This window comes from Streptopelia decaocto, assembly GCF_964273445.1.
Source record: "Streptopelia decaocto genome assembly, chromosome: 3".
Classification (NCBI taxonomy): Eukaryota; Metazoa; Chordata; class Aves; order Columbiformes; family Columbidae; genus Streptopelia; species Streptopelia decaocto.
This window is the reverse complement of record NC_138656.1, coordinates 58,208,085-58,232,740: the sequence shown is the minus strand read 5'-3', so window position 1 is coordinate 58,232,740 and position 24,656 is coordinate 58,208,085. Positions and strand designations below refer to the sequence as shown.

General features: G+C 41.2%; 1 protein-coding gene across 1 annotated transcript in view; it reads left to right on the top strand.

Moving 5' to 3' along the window:
- The first annotated feature begins 3,886 nt into the window (after positions 1-3,886).
- The window catches only part of AIG1 (androgen induced 1), a 120,574-nt gene continuing 99,804 nt past the window's right edge, over positions 3,887-24,656 (top strand). The window contains exon 1 of the mRNA XM_082047336.1: positions 3,887-4,197. Coding sequence (XP_081903462.1) covers positions 4,057-4,197 — 141 coding nt within the window. The 5' untranslated portion in view covers positions 3,887-4,056. The remainder of the gene's footprint in view (positions 4,198-24,656) is intronic.

Sequence of the window (24,656 nt, the reverse complement as noted above, 5' to 3'; positions counted from 1 at the left end):
ACAGCATTTATTAACATCTCCCATCTCAGACATACCAGTGCTTTGGACTCTCTCTCTCTTTTAAAGTTGTTTCTCATCTCTACTGAATGACAAGTAAGACCCATGTGAAATTTTCATTTTCAAATACAGTATGTGACTTAGGAAAATTCAGCTGAGGCTTTATACAATTTACATACAAACAAATACTTAAAGAACAGGATCTGAAAAATCACAGGCTAGCACTGAATATCACATTTTACATGTTTATATTCTACCTTACCATGACTTATGCACTTAATCACAAACCTGAAATGTGAACATTTTACAAAGTACCAAAAATTTGCATTAATATGGCAATATAAAGGGCAAATTAGTAAACTTCTCATTTTTACTTTGCTGAAAAAAACTAAGGCCAAATCCAAAGGAAAATAAAATCCAGTGCAAACCTCTTTCAATCATAGTCACAAAAGACTTTGCTGCTTGTCTCTCATTAGACAGGGAGTATAAAGTCCACAGTAGCACATGAAGGCTAATGGCAGCCTACAATCTAATTAGCCCTTATTATAATACTGTCCAGAGACTGAACAGATACTTCTTTAGAAAGGACACAGGCACAAAGAACCCACCCACAAAGGAGTTAAGTTTCCTTTCAAAGTTCTAGAAATGCATAATAAAGAAGAGTCTTTGACCAGGAAGAAGCTTGGCTGAGCATGTTAGTTAGCCTGTCTTGAGATTTTCTTGGCCGAAAGAAAAAAAAAAAACAGGGAACAAGAGTGTTTATACATTCTACTTCATTTTGATTTCACAAGGCTGAGTGCAAGTTTTTCCTTGTATGAGGTCTGGATTTTCTGTGAGCATTGCTGAGTTTTCTATGGAAGAGAGGAGAGTAGAACTGAAGAGCATTCAAAGTGGGCTCTGAAAAGGCCAGGTAGTTTTTCTGTAAGTTTTGAGGATGCTGTAACCCTGGAGGATGTTTAAATGCACGTGGCTAAAAGGCAAACTGAGAATGGTGGTTATCAAGTTATGTCCAGTGAGTATTAATGTCTGTGATGTCATATTAGTGACACAGAGGTGACCCAGGGAGTGAGTTCCTGTATATCATAGGAGGAGGTGCAGTTAGAAAAGTAGGGGACAAACTGCCTAAGGCTTAGACAGCCCCAAACTCTTCCTCCCAGAGGCTGATCACAAGACAGAAGGATGTGCAGGAGTGTGTTTTCAGTCAAGCTGTGGAGCTCCACACAGAATAACCTGCATTTGAGAGCTTACAAAACTCAAGTCGAGCGAGACTTGCACACCAAGGGTGCCTTTACAGTAGCACTGTAGTTCAAATACAGAGTAAATCTCCTGATCATCTGGACTTATACTGAGCAAGCTGCATTGCTTTTAAATAAAACCAAACCAAAAGATGTGCTCCAGGGGTTCACTTAATGCACTCCAGACACTAATGAATATTCAGGTAAGAACTGGTCTAAAGTGAACCCTTCTGCAATACATATGGTGCAGACATCAGGTCCTCAGCGGCAACTGCACTGCTCTGCAGATCCACTTGTTTTGAGGCACACCACTAACATTATTATTCTGGTCTCCCATTGTGTTGCAGACAATTACATTTCACCCAGACACCTCTTGCACTGAACCTTGAGACTTCAATGAGACCAAACCCTTTTAGCCTGTAAAACTAAAATACACACAAAGAGCAACAGAAGGGTCTGATTGCTCAATGTACTTGCTGGGGCTGTGAACCCAGGTAAGATAAGGTAAAATAACCTAAAGGCTCCAGTGGGAAATTCAGGCACTGTGCTTCCAAAAGGTTCTTTGTCCATGCCTGACATATAATTCCTCTGCATAAGCAGAGATCTTAAACTGTGCTAATTTCATCTAGGCTAGCTGCTAGCATGTGTTCTCCTACATAGCCCTTCATTTTTGCAGAACTTGAGCACCGTGGTTACCAGACTTTGACTCTATGTTATGGAATAGAAGTAGGGAATACATTGCATGGCCACTGGTTCTTTTTGCTTTCCAGTAGCATAGCTATGATGAAGCACCTTATGGTTCAAATATTTATTTCAGAAGACAAATGTAGGGAGATGGTGTTTATAGTGCCCATCCGAGCCTAGAGATCTCTGCTGGTAGTTTTTTTTATCTTTAAAATAAGTTTGAAAAAGAAATTTAATATTTACCCTGCAATCAAGCACTTTAAGATCTTTTCCTTTTCAGGGAGTAGAAGTCCAAGCACAAGACCCCTCAGTTGCTTCTAGCGTCAAGGATCGCTTTGGTGATCAAACCTCTGCTGACAGAAAGGGTCATTCAGTGCCTTTAAAACAAAGACTGGTATAAATACTGTTCCCTTAGATCACACCAGTGCTAGAGTGAATATCCAAGTCTCTACCAACAAGACTGGTTGTTTCTGCTATCCACTGTACCTTGTGCCCCATCAGAGAGCAGGAAGCCACCACCCATCAGTGCATGAACCTTCAAGATGATCTTCTGGTCCCTGGGATGCTATTAGCAACTAGTTAGTTACAACCTGGAACGCTGTGTTGCACCATCAGGTGCAACACTAAGTGTCCTCATAATGCTGGCACTCAAGTCAACGTTTTAATTCAGGGGCAATGAGGTTTCCCGGTTTCCCAGCGGTCACAGGTGTTGCAAAGCACACTTCACACAGAATCACAGAATCTAGGCACTGAAGAGACCTCAAAAGATCATCTAGTCCAATCCCCCTGCCGGAGCAGGAACACTTGGATGAGGTTACACAGGAAGGTGTCCAGGCGGGTTTTGAATGTCTCCAGAGAAGGAGACTCCACAACCTCCCTGGGCAGCCTGTTCCAGTGCTCTGTTACCCTCACTGAGAAGAAGTTTCTTCTCATATTTAAGTGGAACCTCTTGTGTTCCAGTTTGTACCCATTGCCCCTTGTCCTATCATGAGTTGTCACCGAGAAGAGCCTGACTCCATCCTCATGACAATCACCCTTTACATATTTCTACACATTAATGACGTCACCCCTCAGGCTTCTCCAAGCTAAAGAGACCCAGTTCCCTCAGCCTCTCCTCATAAGGGAGATGCTCCACTCCATCATCTTCATGGCTCACTTCTAGCAGTTGTGTGTGTGCACAACTGATGGCAACACCGAGGACGTGACTGTGCCCCAGAGACACCCATGGATGGACAACCGCTCTCCACACCGGGACAGCTGTACGAACGCCGTGCGCTACCTGTGCAGCGGCGGCACAGCTCTCAGCGTCCAGCCAGAGCCCCTTTCGCCCGGCGGCCTCTCCCGGGCCTCCCGCCGCTCCCGGCCCCACAAAACCCCCCGCAGGCCGCGGGCGGTGACACCTGCTCCAGCCGCCGCCGCGCTCCCGCAGCCCATTGGCCCCGGCGTGGTCAGCTGGTGGCGCGGGGCGCGGCGGCAGCAGCAGCGGCGGCCGGGCCCTGTGCCCGCCGGCCCTCTGGGGAGGTGCCGCGGAGGTAGATGCGCGGCAGCGTTCCCCAGTACACTGTTTAAAGTACGTGATTGCTGATGCAGCTTATTTTTTTCGCTTGGAAATGCGGCCAACCAGTTTCTGCAAATAACTTACTGCCCGTGCTCACAATCGCACTCGCGCCGTCCTTGGGCAGCCCCGGCCCCGCACCTACCAGCTCCGGGGCACGCACCGCCGCCGCCGGAGCGGCGCGGCAGGACCGGCGTGCGCGGCGGGGGCGATGGGAGCGGGAGGTCGTGCCCCTCCGCTCCCTGGGGAACGGCACGGCCTCTTCCCGCCCTCTCTGCCCGCGGAGCTGCGGCTCGGGGGCGCGCCGAGCCCGCCATCCCGGTTGCTGCCAGCAGCGCCAGCACCGCCGCCGCCACCCACCGAGCCCTCCAACCCCAACTGCCCGCGGCGCTGCCACCCGCCGCCGCACAGCGCGGCCGCTCCGCCCCGCCCCGGCCGGGGCCGAACGCGGCGCGGGGAGGCTCGGAGTCCCGCCCGCACGGGCGCGCATACACACAGACACACACACACACACACACACGGAAGTGCACCCCGAGCTGGCCCGCCGCCCGTCGCCGCCGAGGCCGCCCCGGCACAGCGCGCAACATGGCGCTGGTACCCTGCCAGGTGCTGCGCGCCGCCATCCTCCTGTCCTATTGCTCCATCCTGTGCAATTACAAGGCCATTGACATGCCCGCGCATCAGACCTATGGAGGCAGCTGGAAATTTCTGACCTTCATAGACCTGGTAAGTGCCCCCGGTGTCCGTGGCCCTGCCCCCTCCCTCAGGCTGCCCGTGGAAAGGCCGCGGCCCCGCGGGGGAGCCCCCGGCGACGGCGGCCGCGCTCGACGGCAGCGCCATGAGGTGACCTTAAAGCGGGGCCGGCGACATGTTGTGACGCCGGGGCCGGCCGTGAGAGGAGCCAGCCGGACCCCGCGGCGGCGGAGCCGGGCGGTTTGAACGGAGAAAGACACGGACAAAGCCGAAGGGCTGCGGCCTGTAAGCGGCCGTGAGGATGGTGCGTCTGACGCCCCGTCAGTGGTGATGCTGCCTTTCGCCTTTTTAAATGGCTGACAGTAAACACGAGAACCTGCTGGTCCCAGCGTTAGGCTCCTGTGTGCTGTCAGAATAGAAAACGTCTTGCTCCCTTTGGCCTGTCCGAGGAATCCAGCCCCGGCAGGTGAAAGTGCATGAGAGTGACACAAAAAAAAACTTGCCGGATCCAGCTAGTTTTGATTGCAAGTCATAAAAGAGCTTGTGAAACTTTTCTTTATAAGGGCCCAGAGCTAGAACAGTCACGAGTATGCAGGCCTGCGAGAAAAAACCAGGTGCTGGCCGGGGGCTGTTTTTGCTCTGAGCTTCCCTGCCTTGCTGCCTCCACAGCAGTGTTTCCCTAGTGCAGGTGGGAGGAGAGAGGGAATGGGAGGAGAAACTTGGGTTTTGGTTCAGAAATGTGATAGCAAACTTACACCTAGTACCTAGACCAAAATAGTTTGTGTTTTGGGGTTTTTGTTTGTTTGTTTGTTTTTTCCTTTGGATCCTCAGTGTAAATAGGTGAGAAATTTTGCAGTTTCTGCTGAGTTACAGAAAACTCCCGAAATGCAAGTATTTTAGTGCTTGCTGGTGATAAGACCTCTCTCAGAACCTCGCTGTAGATTCACAAGTATGGCTGCTGCTACCTCTGCACTTCATATCCAGTCAGTAGGTTGAGCTTGTCAGTTTGGAAATGAAACTCACACACTGTTAACCTGGTAGATTAAGCGTGCGTATTTCAGGGTCAGGATTAAGCTAAGGTTCACTGGGGTCCATATTTCATTTGGAGAGAAGCACCACTTGCTGTATTTTGCATTTAGATGGTATAAATTTTGTGTTGGGTGTCAAAAATTTACTGGGTCTCTCTCTGAGGACCCACAGCCATACCTAGAGCTTTTACTGCGGTTGTAAATGGGCATCTTATGGCCTCGTGTTTTTCTGGAAGGCACAGTAGAATTTTTTTTTTTCTTTCTTTTGGGCTGCTGAACTGCACTGTCAGTAATATTAACTGATAGAAGTTAAGTCTCAGTAAGTTAATGGGGAACTGTTGACTTTAGTACCAGTTGAATTAGAGGTAAACCAACTAAAGCTAAAAGCCAAGGATCTTGCCTTTGAGTCTCCTTCCCCTTTTTCTCTGTTCTCCTAGCCCTGACAGTTACTTGAGGATTAGGTGAACTAACGCTGTCATACAGTGAAAAAAACATTTGACAATACATGATATTCATAATTTCCCCCAAATTACAGCCTGCTGTCTGTGGCAAGTTCATGTGGACTCTCCCATGAAAGCATGCACATGGTTCAGGCTACTTCTGTCATGGCCCAAAAGGTCAAAGTAAATATGTAGTGCTTTCCAAAATGTCTAGAAGAATTATCAACTGTGGCTAGTCATTTCTGTCCTTTAGCTAATAGTTGTCATGTGTTTCTCAGTTAAGTCCAATAGTTGAGAAAAGGTTAGCAATTCCTTATAGTCTTCAATGCTTCCAAATAACGTGCAATTCAACTACTTGAATGCCTCAGTGACTAGCCAGCACATAGACCTCTCCCCTTGTTGACAATATTAAGTCCAAATGGCTCTAGCAGCATCCTATCTAAGCAAATCTATCTTTCTAACTCCTGGGACAACTGGCAGACCTGAAGAAACAAAAACCGTTAGATTCCTGAGGAGGACACCACAAGGTGTGGTTGGAGGATGTTTGGCACATATCCAAAATGCTGTATGTTGACTAAGGCTTGAAAAGCTCTTGCGTAAGTTTCAGTTTCCTCAACCATGTGCAGTGTTCCTGTGTCAGTCACATTCAAAGGCTGTCTAGACAAAATATCATCGATGCCAGAGTCTTGGCAGACGTGTGTTCTTGCTACAGATTGTACCTCCACAAGCAGAGATTTCATCTTTGACATCACAGAAGCACGTAGAAGTTATTTCTGTTTCCAAAAACTGCTACCAGTTTTTAAGAAAAATGAGTTTATCACTTGAATCAGAAAAGTGATTTTGATTTTTATCTGTCCATTTGTAAAGGGGCATTCCTTTCCAGTCATGCCATCAATAAATATCTTGGAGATTTAGGTAGCTGGCTTTGCAGCGGTGCTGTGAGGAATGATTTAGAGTTATCTGCAGGCAACGTGGTTTTGAATTGAATTATGAAAAGCTAGTATTTTGGACTCTAAAATACAATACACGGTAAATTATTCTAAATGTATGCATTAATCTGAACAGTAGACATAGAGCCTTCACACTGTTTGCAGAAGTTGAGCATTAAGAGGAAGTTGCTTAATACAAAGCTAAGAACTGTCATGTCCCTGTCCATCCATAATATTTTGGATGTTTATACCTAAGTAGGATTTTCTCAAATGACAATATTCGTGCTTAGTCTCTCCTGTCCTTAAGAAAGAAAATAAGCGCAACTAATGACTTCTTTTCACTACTGTCATTCTGATGACTGACTGGGTTTTTTTTGCAGCTGCAAATGTGGTGGCAACATTCCCTAAAACACCCATGTCAATGGAATATTCTTCTGGTTTATGAAGCAAGGTACTGACAGTATGTTTTTCCATTACACTAGTGATGCTTCTCACTGTTGCTTGTAGCAATCATTTCTCCACTTCAGACTTTTTCTCTGGTATGTAGACGTGGTGGATACTTAACCTCCTTATTCAAAAGATGGTGAAGATATCTGCCTAGTGCTTGTGGATTCCAAAGCACTTGAGAAAAGAGAGCAGTGTCCTTTTTGTTATTTGTAGAGTGGGAAACTGAGCTATGAAGAGGTAAAGAGTTGCTGCCAAGATCAGTCGGTGGGCCCAGCAGATCAAATTTTTTAATTGAACATTGAGGCTAGTTCAAAACTACATGATGTTGATTTCATTTAGCCTCACAATACAAACCAAGCCCTGAAGTTAGTTCCTGTGAAAAAGGCAAAGGACTGGATTCAGATACAATGTTTCAAGAGATGTGCTTGAAGTTTCTTGTATAGCTGCCTTTTTTAGACTCAGATTCACCATTTTGTGACTGCAACCTGTATGTCCACGTGTATCCACAATATACAATATAGAAGTGTGTTATGTCCACAACCCGCAAATTAGTTGTTGAGCCTCATAGTTGAAAGTTAGGGTGAAATTATGCCAGTATAAAATGATTCTTTGTAACAAGTTTGTCAGCTATGCAAGTCTCTCAGAAATTTTCCCTCCTTGTATCACTCTTTGTTCAGTTCCGTAAGTACTTGAAGTAGCTGAATTAGTGGTAATAGTACTAGAATTGAAGATAACCAGGTCATTCTGCATACACTGCAATCCCACACCTGCCTGTATAGATACACATTTGTTGAAGGATCTGTTGGACCAACTTGTCTAAAAAGGCAGGATCCTTGCTGTTGCAGGGGTTTTGTTCTTCAGTTTCTCTTGGCTCTCTTATTATTGTGAAAGGAGGCAAAATTAAATAGAATTTGTTTTCTGGAATAAAGTGGAGCCTGTGGGTGCTGAATGACAACCAATTCTACTTTTTGTGTTTGGATGTGTGTGATAATTAGCAAAAAAGTAGTTTAGAGTTAAAATAAGTATCTGTCTCCTTAGTAAGTAGTGCACTGGTCTACATAGCTTCTAATTTTCATTGTGTGGTTTCTGTGAAAACCTTATTCCTCAAAGAAGCTAGAGTAAAACAAGATACTATTGCATATACATAAGCAGGCATTAACAAAATACTGTGGGTGTTGTTTTTTTAATCTTATGGTCTCTCATGGGCTGAACAGGGTAGTTATAGAGACAAAAAGCCAGGCTAGATTTTTGGAAGCAGTCTTAAGTGTTATGTTTTATGGTTATTATTAATGGTCCTATTTTGAATAACAGAATGTTAATGTTGGTATTCATATTACTTGATTCAGGGCAGCCAAAGTTAGAGAGGAGTTCATTTAGCTCATACCTGACCTTATACTTTTTTTTATACCTTTGAAAGAAATAGCAGGATGTCTCTGTATGGACTTTTACATGTTGTCTGGCAGATTGAGTTCTACAAAAAACAGGTATAAGCTGTGTTTGCAGCACATTTTTTGCTAGTACATGTTGTCTTTGTTTTGCAGAAAATGCCATTATGTTTCATTTAAGTTTAAATAAATCATCAGAACTTAGTTTTTTCTTATCTTTGGAAAATTTCAGAGGGGCATGTTAGCAATAGGACTAGAAACTAGAGTTGGTGATTTGTCAGTTACTTATTTAGTGTATTTAATTAGTTATTAAACTATATTAGATGCAGTTACTAGACAACAAAAACAAAGACAGCAGCTTAACAAAGCATGGCTAAAAATTATAGGTGATTTATGCCCAATTCGTATTTAGTTATGCTGATAGGAAATCAGATGACTAGCAAATGTCAGAGGCCAGAACATTCAGAATTATGGAATCATAAACTGTGACATAGCTGTGATATCGGAAGTTGAGCAAGTTTCATTGCTAACTGTACAGGTTAAACTCACCATAACACAGAAGGCAAAAGTGAAAACACATTCCACACTCCATGCAATGTAACTATGACTCTTTTCCAGGATTTTCTTTAGTAAAACAAATTTCACCTTCTGCTTTCTTCTTTCATGATCTGTAAGTTACCCTAGTATCAAGGTGTTTTGTGGCTTTTGGGTGAAACGGTTACAGAAGTGTGAAATATTATTATGTATTCTTTCCAGAGGAAATTCATCACCATGTCTACATATCTCTGTGCTCTTATTATAAAAGAGTATACAGTCAACAGTGTTGATCAGTTACAGAGTGTTGATCAGTGTTGATCAGTTTTCCAGAGAAAGTAAGGGATTGCTGTTTCGAGGAATAACAAGGTGAGGTTTCTTAATGGTGCTTAATGTAATTGAGAGAAAAGGCAACAATATATGTAAAGGAACCTTTTAATAAGTGTGTGTTTTAGAGCTTTCTTTTTCCCTCTTGGGCTGTAAACATGTCGGAGAAACAATTATGTATAGTGCTGTTGATGCAATAATAAAAATATAATAGCATCACCATTTATAATTTGTAGACCCATGTTTTCCATGTGTTTTGGTAGTGCTATTACAAATTGAGTGGAATTTGAGCACTACATTGAAGATTTCCATTTTCACATTGCATTAGCATATATTTTACAATTGGACTTAAATATGTTGAACATTTAATTTGGGAATTATTAGGAAATTTATGGCTGCCTTGAAATATTTGTGTTGGCAGTAGGGTTGGCAGGGAAAAGAGGAAAGTAGAAGTGAGGACAAATTGGGATCACTTACTATGATGATAGATTTAACTAATGTCAGTAATATTATTTTATAACTTGGAGTATGTAAGTGATAGGTAACAATGCTATATTTTAAACAAGTGTAAAGTCTGTAGAGTTTTGCCAGAAGAGTTTAAATTATGACAAGTTCAAGAAGTTGATTTAGTTGTCCTTTTGTTCCCCTTTGAAAAAGTACTATTTACATTGTATTACAGTTGAATTATTTTCTTTACAATTTTATTGTAGTGGTAAGGATAATTCCGATAATCTTATATGCCTCCATATGGCAAAATTGTTAAATATTTTAAACAATTAGTTTAAACAAGGACAACACATCTAATGTTCTATGTTAGTGTTCTATGTTGAAGTAAAAGTTGGGGTTCTGAGCTGTCCTAATTTGTTGTGAATATAAACATATAACAAAATATTTAATTGATGTATTTTTGACCTTACAAGTATACTTGTGTTAATGAGGCTATATAAGCTTATTCAAGAAATTCATTTTGAGAGATCAACCTTCTTAAGTTGTAGCAAAGATCTATATAACCTATCAAATAATATTCTTACATAATAATATAGAAAATTACAACTTAGTGTTTTAATATAAATCAAATTCCACTTGAATTGGTGCAGTTATATCAACCCGAGGATGTACAAAGACTTGCAGGGTAGAAGTCCAGGTGAGTAGTTAATTGTTTTGTCCTTAGGCTGAAAACAAAAAAGAAACTTGATCAGTCTATCTTAAAATGCGGAAATAGTCACATGATCAAGATATTTTATTATGGGCATGAAAGAAAATTCAAATGTGCCACTATGCCACTGTACAACAAAATATGAAGTTGTTTAAACCTATAAACAGAAAAAAACCTATGAAATTACAAAACCCTGACATTGCACAGAAGTTTGCGGATTTGAACAAAGTAAAATCACCATAAAATGTAGTAAAACAAAATTGAAAAAATAGGCAATTGTGCAGTGTATTAAAGTGATATAATGTAGATTCATTACAAGGACTTATGCTGAGTGTGTATTTACCTGAACAAAACAATAAAAAAAAATATCTCTGATTCCTTCCATTACATGCTGTTTTCTTTACGTATTTAATAATTGGAGTCATCAATGCCTGCCTATCCTAATGCAATATTTATGAAACATTTTTCTAATTGCACTACTTTAATATAGACTCTGATGATGGGAGGAGCTCAGCATGGGTGGAGAATTTCTTGTCATTTGGAGTTTTAATTCCTAAGGCAACTCCAGTCAATAAATACTAAAAAAATCAACACCAGTGACAGGTTTGTATGCCTTCTGCAGAATTACAGAGTGAAACAAATATGTGTGTGATAAGTTTCCAGTGAAAATTTCTATATTTGATTAAAAAGTGATGTGATTGCTCACAGTACATATATGGAAAACATCAAATTCCTCTCAATGTAGGTTTTCTTTTAAGTATCTGAATCTGAGGCCTGGTCTTGTCACCTTGCATGTCCAGGTATATATATGGCATATGAGGTAGAAACAAAATTAACAATGCCTCGGCTTATTTTGAAGACCAAAGTGAAGCACAGACTCCTTGTTCACTCTTTGAATGGGTGAATATGAAAATCTTTCTTCCTTCTAATGAAAGCTTTTTCAAATTTTGCCTTATTTGCCTGCATTTATTTGAATAACTACGTTTTCCCCATACCATATTTTCCAAAGCTCTGAATTTGTTATTAGTCTTCAAAGCTTTACAGCCTACTATTCTTACTGTGTATGATGCAAGATTTTTTCAACTTGACATAGTTAAATTTGCTACCACTGAAAAAGCTGTATTTAACTTTAGCGGATGGAAAATTAACTGGAGTCTGAAGAAAAAACAAAATCAGTTGGAAGCTGAAGTAAAACTTCTAGCCTTTTTGAAGGGGAAGAAACTAAAGTAAATTAAAATTTATGAACGTGTTTTGGTAAGATTTAAAAACAAGTCCCTCTCTCAATTAGAACTGTGATTAAACATTTAGAGGATTTTCATCAGCCTTTTGCCAGTTACCTCAGGATATTTTACACTCTCTTGGCATATAGTTGGTGTTGCTTGTTGGGGTTTTTTGCAATATTCTTCAAAACTTAGAGATTCTGTTGGCTGGAAACAGGTTAAGCTCATGTGAAATGCTAGGAGAAAATCAGAACCTGATTTTCATTCATATGAAGCTTCCTGGCAACTTAGGTAAGTTCGTGAGATTTTTCCCTCAAGAGTTTGAAAGCAACATTTGAATGCTTCTAGTTGCATTCCCTGAACATCTTGTCTTGCCACTGCTCTTGCAAGCATCCTGTTTGCAGTAGGATTTCCAAACAAATACTTGCCAAAGGGTGCAATTATATAATAATTTCCACTTAGATCTGTGTGCAGCTGACACAGCTCAGGTATTTTTGCGGCAGTTGGCTGTCAGCTTAGTTTTTTCAGAGTGCTTGAGGACTGTCTGCAGTATAGCTTTGAACTAGTACAGCTGGATTTTTGCTACGTGAATATTCAGTGTCCTAGTAAACATAAACTAGAGTAGAATGTGCAGAAGCACAGAATGTCAAATCTTTTGCTAATTCCTTGCTAACTTGTAAAGGAAAGCACAGGGGGTGGTGGGTTTCTGAATGATTTAGTTTAAGCGAAACAATTTAAGAGCATGAATCTTACCTTTACAAATGCTGCTAGACACCTCAGGCTGTTTGAGTTGGTTGTGCAGGGACTTAGCAGAGAATTTCAGTTTTACTCTGTTAGGAGTGGATTGGCTCATTTTTGGTTTTGAACAATGCTGTCTGTATTTGTATATTTTTTAAAATCTAGTTCTTAGTGTACCTGTGGGTAAATTTCCTTCCCCCCTCTCCATTTGCATATATTTTATCGGGTGTCTTAAAGACTTCTGGCAGCACATAGGTAACAAATTATTAATTATTATTATTGCTAGTATTATTAGAATTCAGTAGGAGTGGGGGTTCCACATGCAGAACACAGGTGGCATATGTTCCTAAATGTACTTGATCAGATGCAAAAGGAAGAAAAAGAAACTGCTGACTTTAAATGCTGCTATGTAAATTGATAAAATGCATGACTGCAAAAGGAATGCTTTCTCTGTGAGATGCTTAACAAGCTTATGACTGAAGCTGAGGGAGCATTTCATACAGCTGATGTTAAGGCTGGCATCTCTGCATGATCCTGAGGGGCTGCAGTAGGATCCTTGACCCTAGAGAAGATGCAGGTTGTTTATGGCTAGTGCTTCTGCAGGCTTAGGTCTCTGAAGGATGCAAGTAGAGAAGGTGGGAGAGCAAAGCAAGATCCAACAGAAGACAGCACTTGGTAGCTGTGGTGTGTAGGTGAGAGAATGTACCATGCTGATCAGCCTTGTGTTGTGACAAATTGGTATTTAGATATTTGTCTGCCAGGTATGAGGAGGGAAAAAAAGGGGTGGAGATATAGAATGGCTCAGGTTTCTTGGCTAAAACAGCATGCATTTGCTCCCTCAGATTTCCCCCCTTTCCTTGTCCTCGCCCACATTTCTTCCTCCCACACACCCACATAATCTCCCCACACAGCCCCCTTCCACGCTGGTGGCACGGCACCACTTCCCTGCACATAACTTGTTTGTCATAGCACACTTCTGCTCAGCGGAGGGTGCTTGCAAAACTTGGGCCTTCGTTAGAAGCCATATGCACTGACAGTTGCAGAGGTCCCCATTTGCTGTTCACTTAAGCTTACAAACAAATTGAAACTCCATGCTGTGAAAACCTTCTCGGCCTGAGTTTACTTGTTATAGCTGTGTTCCAAGAGCTGTGAATTTGAATGTGTGTTAGACATAGTTATTTGCATTCCTGTAGGTCCAAGGAAGTGAGTCCTAGGAACGTGTAAGCTGTGAAGGAAACCTCTGCTCTGTGGACCTGCCACATAGTACTTTTAAACTGGATGTTGAGGAGGCTGAAAGCTATTTAGGGTGTTTGGAGATGGATATGCACCTTTGTGGATGTTTGACTAACACTTATCTACTTATGCTGCATGTAACTTGAAAATATCAAACTGTTCATAAAAACTCCCCTATTTTGTAGTCTCTCCATACACTGTGCACACCTAAGAGTAAATTGGCCTGCTACTACTGAAGTCAGTTTAGGTGACCCATTATTGAAGCATGGTTAGAAGATTACAGTGGTTTGAGGTACCAGACGCTGTTAAGTCTTTGAGTGTCAAAGAACTCTAGCTAACAAGAGAGAGCAGACAGGTCAGCTGTCTCATGACCTAACATGGCTAGAAAGGGATATTGCTGAATTTATTGAGAAGCTAATGATTGTTTCTAATTCTAACATATGTTTATAGAAGATTAGTATTCAAATATCATAGTCTTAATGCCAGTATAATTTCAGAAGGTAAACACCTCTGAATTTCCAGAGATTTTATTGTATACTATTAAGTCTAATGGCATTTCAGTCTAAGTTTTATTTTCTTTTTTTCATGGTTTAGGGCAGAAGCTACTAAAATGATATTGCCAAAATAATTCAAACATGCTTTGTTCCCCATTAATTATAAGGCCAAGTTAAAATTTTGAGATGTATTTTATGGGGATTATTTTAGAAAATGGTGGAGGGGCCTCCTGTTACTTTGAGGATTTAAGCCAGTACGATCTGAACTTCTTGATTTTAAAATTCAACGTACAACATATAGGCAAAATGTGAATGTCTATGAGGATGTGCAAGGGATGATTCTGTTCATCTGCTGCTTTTTTGTTAATGAAAGTACTCCCAATTTGCCCTGATCCATTCATGCCCCTTATCATGTAGTCAGACTCCTCAGTTACAGGCTGCTGTTAGCTATCACTATGTTTGCCGCCCTTTTTTACTTACAGGAACCTGCCTGTGCAACATCTGTTTCCCCATTCCTTCTAATCTCTTCTTAACCAGCACAGTCTCCATGATCTTGCAGCTCTGTACCCCAGTTTCAGTTGCACACCTAGTCCTCTTCGCAAAGCTTTTTTCTGTTTTCCCGTGTTTTCCTGTCTAGTGCTGCTTTTAATATTCTTCCCATACTCCTTACACTGTTTTCCCACCGTTCATTCACACATCTCGTCTTTTCTCCCAGGGCATTCATTGTCTTATGTTGTCTTCTGTATCCTCACCCTGTGCTTCTCAAATACCTGACAAGAAGAATACAGTGTCATTCTCTTGTACTTTTAAAGCGCCCTGTGTAGACCCAAACCGAAGAAAAATCAGTCACTTCCATCAGAAAAGCTTGATTTTGGTGTAGTGATAGCCTTAAAGAAACCAGTTTTGAAATGTTGTTACGTAAGACTCTTTGCTTTCTGTTTTTGAACAAGTTTTTAAGCATCCTGGTTACAGGAAAAAACTCCCCTAAGTGTGAAGCATAATGGATCAAGATCTTAATGTTTATTATGGTGTTAAAATCTTGTCACTTTTTGGTAGTCTGCCATTCAATTTTTATGATAAATTTTCCAATTAAGAAGTAGGTTCTTGATAGAAATTGTTATGTTGAAAAATCAAAATAATGTGTGGAATCAGCAATCAGTATTCAGACATTTTACCTCTTTATTTTTTTCTCTTGTTTTGGTAATTTATATATTTTAAATGAGATGCTAAAATGATTTAAATTATCTTTTATATTTCCTAATAAGGAAACTTACAATAGTCATTGTGAGGTTTGAAATCTGCTTTATTCAATGAGATGAAGAAAAAATGTTTTTAAATATTACGTAGCTCATCTGCTATTACTTTGGTTAATAGAATAAAGTATCTTTTTTTTAATGTGTACATGTATGTGTGGGTGGATTGGTAGTGCATGCAGACATACCTGTTGCAATTTAGAAGAAGGGAAACATAAATTTCACAGTGGGGATTTTCTGCTCATACCCACATGGAAGCATAGTCATTCTTGTCAGGGGTTGCTAAATACAGTAGACTGAAAGACATGGGCCTGCCATGGCTCCCTGCCCACATGCCCAACCAGGAGCAGGGCTGAGCATATGCCCAGTAGGCACACATGGAAACAGAAGGGTAAAATCAGGTCGCTAAAATGTAAGGCTACAAAGAAGATGGAGACTCCCTTTTTACAAGGGTTCTCATGGAAAATATAAGGGGCAATGGGAACAAGTTACTCCTGGGGAAATTCTAGCTGGGCACAAGAGGGAAATTTTTCACGGTGAGGACAAGCAGCCATTGGAATTCTTTCCCCAGGGAAGTGTTGGATTCCCCAACATTGGCCACTTTTAAGATTCATCTGGACAGGGTGCTGGGCCAGCTTGTTTAGACTGTTCCTTTGTCAAGAAAGGTTGGACCAGATGATCCTTGAGGCCCCTTCTAACCTGGTATTCTATGATTCTATGAAATAAAATTCTGATTGGACTGAATGATTTACATTCAAGAATGTCTTTTAAGATTTGTCAGCCAAATAGTCAAGTGGTGGCTGGAAGAAGGAACATTCAACATCTGCCCCCGCTAGGGTCTGTAGCCTGCCTGGGTAGCCTTCCCGTGCAGCACAGGGGTGGGCTGCTGACTGCGGGCGGTGTTTTGATGGGAGCATGTCGGTCTCAATGCCACTTTTTGCAGAGGGTCTGGCCCTGCCGTGGGGTTTGATCTGTGCAGCATGTTGTTGGAACCAATGCTCACAACTGCCTTGTCGTAAATTGTTACATAGGTCTGTGGATCTTGCAAGGGTCTTGATGTACAGAGGTATTTTGGCATTACTCCTGACAGCTAACGGCAAGGTGTTCTTTCTGTGTTATTCACATTCGTTCTGCTTAGTTTGCACAGGAGTTGAGGTCAGACTTCCAGTTCTGGGTGATACTCAGCATCTGCACCATGCTGCATGTGAGATAGAAATATGAGAGTTTTCAGCACCTTACAAGATAAAACCCCAAAGTAGTGAAGGTGGTGGTGTGGTTTTTTTCCTTTTTTTTTTTTTAATGTCTCTTCTGGTGTGACTGTGAGTGTAGAAATTATAGATTTGTTCCACATTCATGGTTTCAGTGCAGTTGGACTGACCCAGTGAAAACAAAACACTTGATTGTCTTCATTAAGATACTTAGACAAAATTACATTACTAAGGAATCAGCCTTTGCAGTGACAAATTGCTATTCAGAAATATTTTGCCAGCTGTATTATTTGAAAACTTGTTTTATTTTTCTTTAGCAAGGGCAAGACCAATGTCATGAGAGCAACATAATACTGAAAGTTGCAACATACTCATAAATGTTATCTGTATTTCATAAGAATTGTACCTTTGCTATGTGAGATACTGAAAGCAAACCTGAACTTGAAATATGGCAGTGAAAGGAGAGGATGTGCTAACAAGTCAAATCCAGAAAGTAAGTGTTTAATCTCTTTAAAAAAATTAATTAGATACATCCTGATTGCAGGGATTAATAAGTATTTTGAAGAAGTAACCAGATAATAGTAATATGGTACAAGCAATGTCAAATTTTGGCCAAGAGGGAACTCTTGGACCTGCTATTTTGCCTGTCTTGGGTCTTGTGCTCAATGAATGTGACAAAGCAATGTTTGCCAGACAAAGAAGTGCAGTGAGGGAGGGAAACCTGTTTTATGAGATGCTTATTCGCGTGGTGTGCCTGTATTTCAGTGGTTTATTTTCGGACAAGGTCTCTTTGGCTGAGTTGTGGTGCAGTCAAGCTGTGAGCCCTTGTTCTGAATCACTCCAGTGTCTTATGTACCTTTCAGGGTGCTGGCCTTGAGTGTATATATCTTGTGTGAGAGAAGATGTATCCTTGATATTCCGAATTCCATAGAGAAAACTGACCTTTCTAAAGAACTCTTTTAAAGCCAGGTAGATGGGTGTTCAGCACTATGAATCAGACCTGGAACAGTCCCATCTTTTATTAATATAATGTCTCCTGATTTACTGCAGGAAGCCGCTGAAATGATTAAGTGTACCAGCAGTCTGCATAAAATGCCTGGGTGACCTTCAAAGCACTATGACAAATATCGAAGAAAAATTTTAAAACATGTATGATCAGCTTAAGGAAAATTAAGGCCATATCTCAGTTTGTTGGAAATGCTGTTAAAGTAGGAAGACAGGTAGTGGCTGCAGAGTAGCAGAAGATCTAGGCCACATCTCTTTCCATAGGACCTGTAATGAATGTATGCTCTGGGCAGAAGGTACCTTTCCCTGGAGTTTTCTTTGCAGTTTTCCTCCTTGGTGGTCCTCCCAAAAGAAGGCATAGGTAAATAGTATGAACAGCTGAAGAGTGCTTATTCCAAATAGCCAATCTTGTCCATTCTCTTTATGGATACTTATTTTTGTACTATCTATCTCCTTCATTCTTAATCTTCCAAGAAAGAAGCAATGCACACGTAGATGGAGATCCTGTTTTTTCTTTAGGACTAAATTAATAAATCCTGGTAGCAACCATCTTACTAAGAGTAAAATCACTTCGTAGTGCCACTGCTTCTTTTATTATAAGATCTCAGAGAACTTAGGAAATATTAACTAACTAAGCCTCACAACATCTTGCTGTAGAGAGGCATGATTTAAACTAAATTTGGGATGCAAGACACTAAAATTGGCTGGGCATCCAGTCATTAAAATCCTTCAGAAATTATCTTGGTTGTATAATCTACATGTTAAAACATCATTAATCTCAGGTGGCCCAGGAGGTGATTTGTGGGACAGCCGCTGCGTTAGATTACTCCTAATCAGCAGGGTGGGGTGGGGCTGGAGTTGAGACTGGCTGCTCAAGCAGCACTGTCTGCGTAATCAAGCATCACCTCCGGTTTGCCTCATCTCACCTGGTGACTCACTTGCTGCTCCTGCTGTGTGCAAAGAGGTGGGAGGTGTGTGGACATTGCCGTGGACATTGCCATCAGGTGCGAATGAAGGCATGTCCTACCTCTTGGTGGAGCAGCAGCAACCTGGCTCCCCCTGGCTCTTATTTTGGCCCCACCTTCTGCTTTCCAAGATAAAAGCCCTGTCCTTGTTTGGCTTCAGCTGTTCCCAGGGTTGCAACAGGCACTGTTGTTACCTCATGCCTCCTCAGCTACTGCAGAGCAAGAGGTGGAGAGAGGCAGGGTGCTTGTTTGCATGTGGTTGTAGGAAGGTGTGTTTGATGCTATAGGAAGGATGAGCTGAGTCCAGGCTGCTGATGAGTGAGAATGGAAGAGACACAGCTATTTAAATGTTAGAATGTATGCTGCTGCCATGGGTGCAGAGTGGGTGGTTGCTGCAGCAGGAAGAGATGACCTTCAGGAGAAAAAGAGGAGGCCCCCCCTAGACTAGAGATCTAGCCTCTGTGTAGGGGCATCCTCAAAGTCTGCAGCAGCTGTGGGGATTATTGCCATATTTATGGACAGAAGGAGGTGTACGTGCACTGTGTAGCACATGCAGGATAAAAGAAGAATTTCTGGGAAGTGTTGAACCTGCTGGGTGTATACTGTGAAGTTAATCCCTGTGTGAGCAGTAGATGTTTATCCAGCAGCACCAGGCATTCAGCAGCTTGGACAAGTACCACAAATCCTTACATGCTGCCTGGAGAATGTTTCTAGGTAGAAAGAGGGGAAAAATGAATGTAGGGTAGCTCTAACCTATGTAGGTTAGGACGGGGGCTTCCACACACATGACCTACTTGTGGAACAGCTTCTTTTCTGAAATAAACAGCATGGTACGGTCCATGCCTGTTTGAGTAGGATGTGTATTTCTGTTGGCTGGGAGAAAGGAAGGTACAGTTGTCAAGCCCAGATGGAGGCTTTGAAATATGCATGATAGTGGCAGCTGTGTGTGGGAAGAAGGACTTGAAGTGTGTTGAGGAGGAGGAGGCAGCTTGTTTACTGTGCTACTGTCTTCATGGAGCTGTGGAGCTGAATGGAGAGCGAAATGAGGAATGCGTTTTGTGTCCATAGATTATTGCTTCACAGTCCTTTTCTCCAATATTAATTACTTTTTTGAAAATTTGTAATGGATCAGTGAGTTGCAGTGGAGGAGACTGCAAAGAATTATTGTCAGTATTTGGTCAGTCTCACTCCCTCATGGATCGACGCACTGTTTTCCTGAGCTGGGCCCTTCTGCTCAAAAGGTCCTTCTTGTAAGCTGGGTGGAGGCGGCTGTGTGCGCGCTTTGGAGAGGACTGTGTCCTTCTGGCAGTCTTCCTGATCTTGAGTTTTCTGTGTGCCGTTATTGATCAGTGCATTTTGCAGTCTGTGGTTATGTGAGCCCTGAAGCCTGCGTAGCAGTGGCGTTTGTGTGTCCTGTGTGGTTGCTGCAGGCAGGACTCAGTCGAGGGGGCCTCATGTGCCACTCATCCTCTTCCTCCCATGGGACATGGGGGCAGCTGTGGACAGGTCGGTGAGGCCTCACAGCCCGTCCATGCCTGTGAGCAGCCTGCCACTGGGCCCTCAGGCACCAGCCTGCCTGCCCGCCGCTCCCTGCCTGTGAACACAGCCTGCGGTGCCCCAGCTGGGGCAGCCCAGGAGGAAGTCCAGCTCATATCACTGTGGAGTGCATCACCTTCTTTCAGGAAAAAAGGCAATGGTAACCATAGCCCAAAGGTTTTGAGATACATAAGAGAGAGTATCTATATATTTACTTATGATCATGTGTACAAGAAAGGAGGAGGTGTGATGTACAACACAAAGTATTGTGTTCATGAGGTGAAGTAGAACGTGTGTCAGGTTAGTTCACAAACTCTTTTGGGTTTTATGTCTTTTAGATTTATGTTTCATGTTTACTGTTTTCAGTCATCTCATTAATCAGCACTTTTCTGTGGGGAGAATAAGGGTTTATGGTTTATTCTTTCTCTCACCAGAATGTTCTCCAAACATGTTTTACAGTGGGTACATTTTTCACATTCCCATCTCAGAGCATGAAATTAATCTTTTCTGAATAATCCCTTAGTATCTCTTTCAGCTATGTGGCCTAAAAATATCTTTGACTTAATTAAGGAAAACGGGTCTAAAACGAAAGTTTGAAGATGTAATGTTTTCTATTAGAAGAATATGAAAAAGGCAAGAGTGAACCCTAATAACAAACTTCTAGAGACAGTTTTGGTGTCAGCTGTTTTACTCTGCGCTACTGCTTGATTTGTCCTGTGCTGGAGCCAGCCCTTGAAGACTACCTTTGCTCTTTATGCTTCAGATAAGGTTGTGAATCTGCTTCCGTAGAGTGCTGGTTAAATGTAGTAGATGGCTTCCAGATACACCTAATTTTGAGAGTAGCTGCCATTTTAGTCTGTAATCATATGGCAACAACTTCCAAAATGCTATCATTTGAAAATCTACATCCTAAGTGATTTATCTGATTTGAGCTTTAAGCTTACACCAATCAGACCTGTTTCCATTATGAACATCCTTCTTCCCCTCTTCATTTTCTGGCAGGTCTGTGAACAAACCATGCTTTGGACCTTTTCCATTCACCAAGTATGTCCAAGTATTTTTATAAAGAACCACAGTGACAAAAGGAAGCAGTGTTGATACTCATGCTTAATCTGACTTTTCCGCAGCTTTATTTGTATCTCACCTCAACTGTGAGACAGGACGATGTACAGAGCTGAAGTTAGCGGTCATCAAATGTTTAATATGGACAGTTCCCAGGAAATTGAAAAAAACTATAAAAGCCAGTTTTCCTGAAGTCATAAAAGGAGCTGAACTGATCAAAGTATAGAACCATCAAAAAGGGAAATTTACAAGTGTTTGTTTCTATGTTGGACAAACACAACATCTTTACAACACTTCAAACAGAAGATGTTGCTGCAAATGGAGTGTGAAAAAATTATCTACTTAATTAGTAGTAAACAATCATGGCAGCAAAAGAATTTTGGATGTTTATATTCTTGATTAATCATAGTCCAAATTTGCTTCTGACAGTTTTACTTGGAAAATTATGCTAGTTTAATTATTGTTCTACTTTCTTCCAAATGAGGATTTAGCTTTGTTAGTGCTTGAACTTTGCTGCATTCTTCATCTAGTTTTAAGGCCTCTAGCTTGCACCCTGTGTTGCCATTTACCTCTTAGTCTTATGAATGCACATCATTATCTTTTGATATTGCTAGGATCTTCATTTTGTATATAGATGAGATTGAAGGTTCAAGACATAGAAAATTAAACTAAAGTTGGATTAAGGCTTTCTTCCATGAAGTAGCTACTAATTAGAAATACATGTTTAATCTGGTAAATAGACTAACTGAAGCATGGAGAAAACTCTTAAGCTTATAATGCAACTTCACTGCTCATTGCCAGGGTCTGTAACTGAAAATTATTTTCTTCTCCATGATAGACTTATCATATGTTTGTAGCTTTACCATCAGAAGGAAGATGCAAGTGGTGTTTATGTAGAAATGTGTACATCTGTATTTAAGTACGACCTTTCAAAGATGTCTATAAGGGAGGGATGTATTCAAATCTTGAAGAATTTCTGCCACCTGTCTTCTATCATGGGCGAAAGGATTATTTGAGTTTCATTCGGTGAGGAGTTTTGACTGTCATCTTGTTCCAGAATGTCCTGAGTTTTAATATGTTATCACAGGAGAGTTAGTAAACTCTGTGGGCTTAGTTTGTCTATAAAATGTCATAATAAAATTAACTGTTGGTACTTCACTGGATGATGTCAGGAGGTATAATAAAATATAATTTTTCAGTGCTTTGTACCTTGTGTTATGAATGCTAGTAGGCTTCTTTTCCAGTTTCTTTTGAAGTCCTAGCTGTAAAAGTTAAAAGGTTGTGGTAGACTTGGCTGTAATACTTACTAGCTGTAATTTTTCTTCATAGTTTCTTCAAATAAGCCAGTAATACAATATTGTTTAACTGCCCTAGAGAATACTTCTCATCTTAATATGTAGTATATGAAGTTAGCATTCACATGTCTATCAAGCATTCTGAACATCAAGGAGAAATTAAAAAACAGCACATCAACCTTATTTCACCTGTTGTTGCACGTAATACTCAGTTTCCTGACCTATTTAGGCAGCAAATGGCAATGAAATAACCAGCTACCTGTCTTTGCTTTTTCTGACTATCTGCTGAGAGATACATGCCTAAATGTGCACAAATCGCTTGTCTTTATTCTAAAAGGTGAGTTGAGCTTAGCTAGTCTTTGCAGACGTTGCAATCACAGAATGATCTCCAGTTTTAGAAGCATGACACAATTTGGATGGGAGGGGGTATTTTTGTTGTTTCTATATGAAGATATACTGAGTACATATTAGTTAGTGGCAGTCTGTTTTACGGATTTAAGCTCAAATCTTCACTTGATCTGTGACCTCTGACTCTGCCCCCATCCCCCCAACTATAATTAGTAACAAATTTCAAGTCTTACCAGCAGGGAGGCGCTTGTACAAGACCAAGTACAATTGCTGCAATGTCTGTGCACCAGTGTCCTCATGAGAAGTTTGAACCTGTAACAACTCTAGTCTTCTAGTAAACTGTGAGAACACTTCAGAAGTGTTTAAGATTTCATGATCAACTGGAGTCATTCTAGAGGTATCTATGTTCTGCAAACAAGGAAAGAGATTTCACAGTTCTTGAAAAGGCTGAACACGTTCCATTACATGAAGTCCCAGACTTGATGTAATCATAGGATCACTCAGGTTGGAGGGTAGACCAGGAAGTCATCTAGTCCAGCCACGTGCTCAGGTCATGTTCAACACTGACCTGGATTTCCTAGGACTTTGTCCACCCAAGTTCTGACTAGTGAGTTGAAAACCTGCCATCTTCAGCATGTTAATACTTCTACAGTTGCATATCTGTCTCTTTCTGTTGTATCATGGAACTGCTCGATCACACTGTCTGCTAAGGATCTTGCTAGTGATAGTTGTGTTTGCTGGATGCATGATAATGTAACACACTCATAATCTTTCATGCATCCTTATCCTGCACATTTTGTCAGCATGGACTACACATTTAGATTTTTCAGTAGTTCTTGTTGTTAAATCTAGCTGGAGCATGTGTTATTGAAGTTTTCAGGAGAAGCCACACTGCATAACTACTGAAGGTAATGGTTAAGCGCCAGAGTTGGAGCGTGCTTCAGTATTAATTGCTTTTTTGACAATACTAGTCTTCTCTGCAGAAGCAGTTAGTTTAGTTCAGTAACCATTTCATTCACACATGATGAAGAGAAATCAATTCATTGAGAAATCAACTGGGAGTTAAAAAGTAGGAAAGCTGGTTTTCCTCCTCCTCACCTGCAAATAACTGTGAGTTGTGGGAGGATAATGTATACCACCTCTAAAATCTTGTAGGGCATGGTAAAAAGAAACAACAAGTCGGGTTTTACTTACTACAGAAAACATTTCATTTGTTCAGTATGTCAGATTTAAATACATAATGTGTTTTAAGCTTTTCTTTACATATGCAGCACATTTAAAGTGAGTTCATTTATTTATTTAAAACAGTTCAAACTTCTGCTTTGTTTTGCCCCTTATGAGTCTGGATTACATACCAGAATATTACTGAGTCTTTTTTTCTGCCAGTGGTTGACTAGGTGGTTGCATTCAGTGTGATGTTTTTGCAATGCTAACGTGGCAACAATGCCATAGGCCTCCTTTCTCCGCAGTTTTCTTCAGCAGGGACTTCATCCAAAAATGTGAAATTGTGCAGAATGTAGCAGTCTGCTTATTAAGTATATGTTGCCACAAAGAGATTACTTGTGTTTGTTCTGTCCAGCTACAGTAGCATTTTCTGTATTTTTTTCAAGCTGAATTTAAAGCTCTGGTTTGAGTTACAAAGCAGTAAATTGCTGTGGATTTGCCTGCGTTGCTCTTGGTTGCTCCTCCGTGCTATTATGCAACAGTGAGGTGAACAGATGTACTATTCTGCCCTCTTATGAAATGACCAGTGATAGGGAACATCTCAGCTGTGACTCTTACTCTTCTGTTTGATCTGAATAAATATGTTGACCTATAAGGAAAATATCTTTTATTAGTGCTTTGAAAAAGATTACTGTTAAGAAGGATAAAGACATTTAAAACAGGAA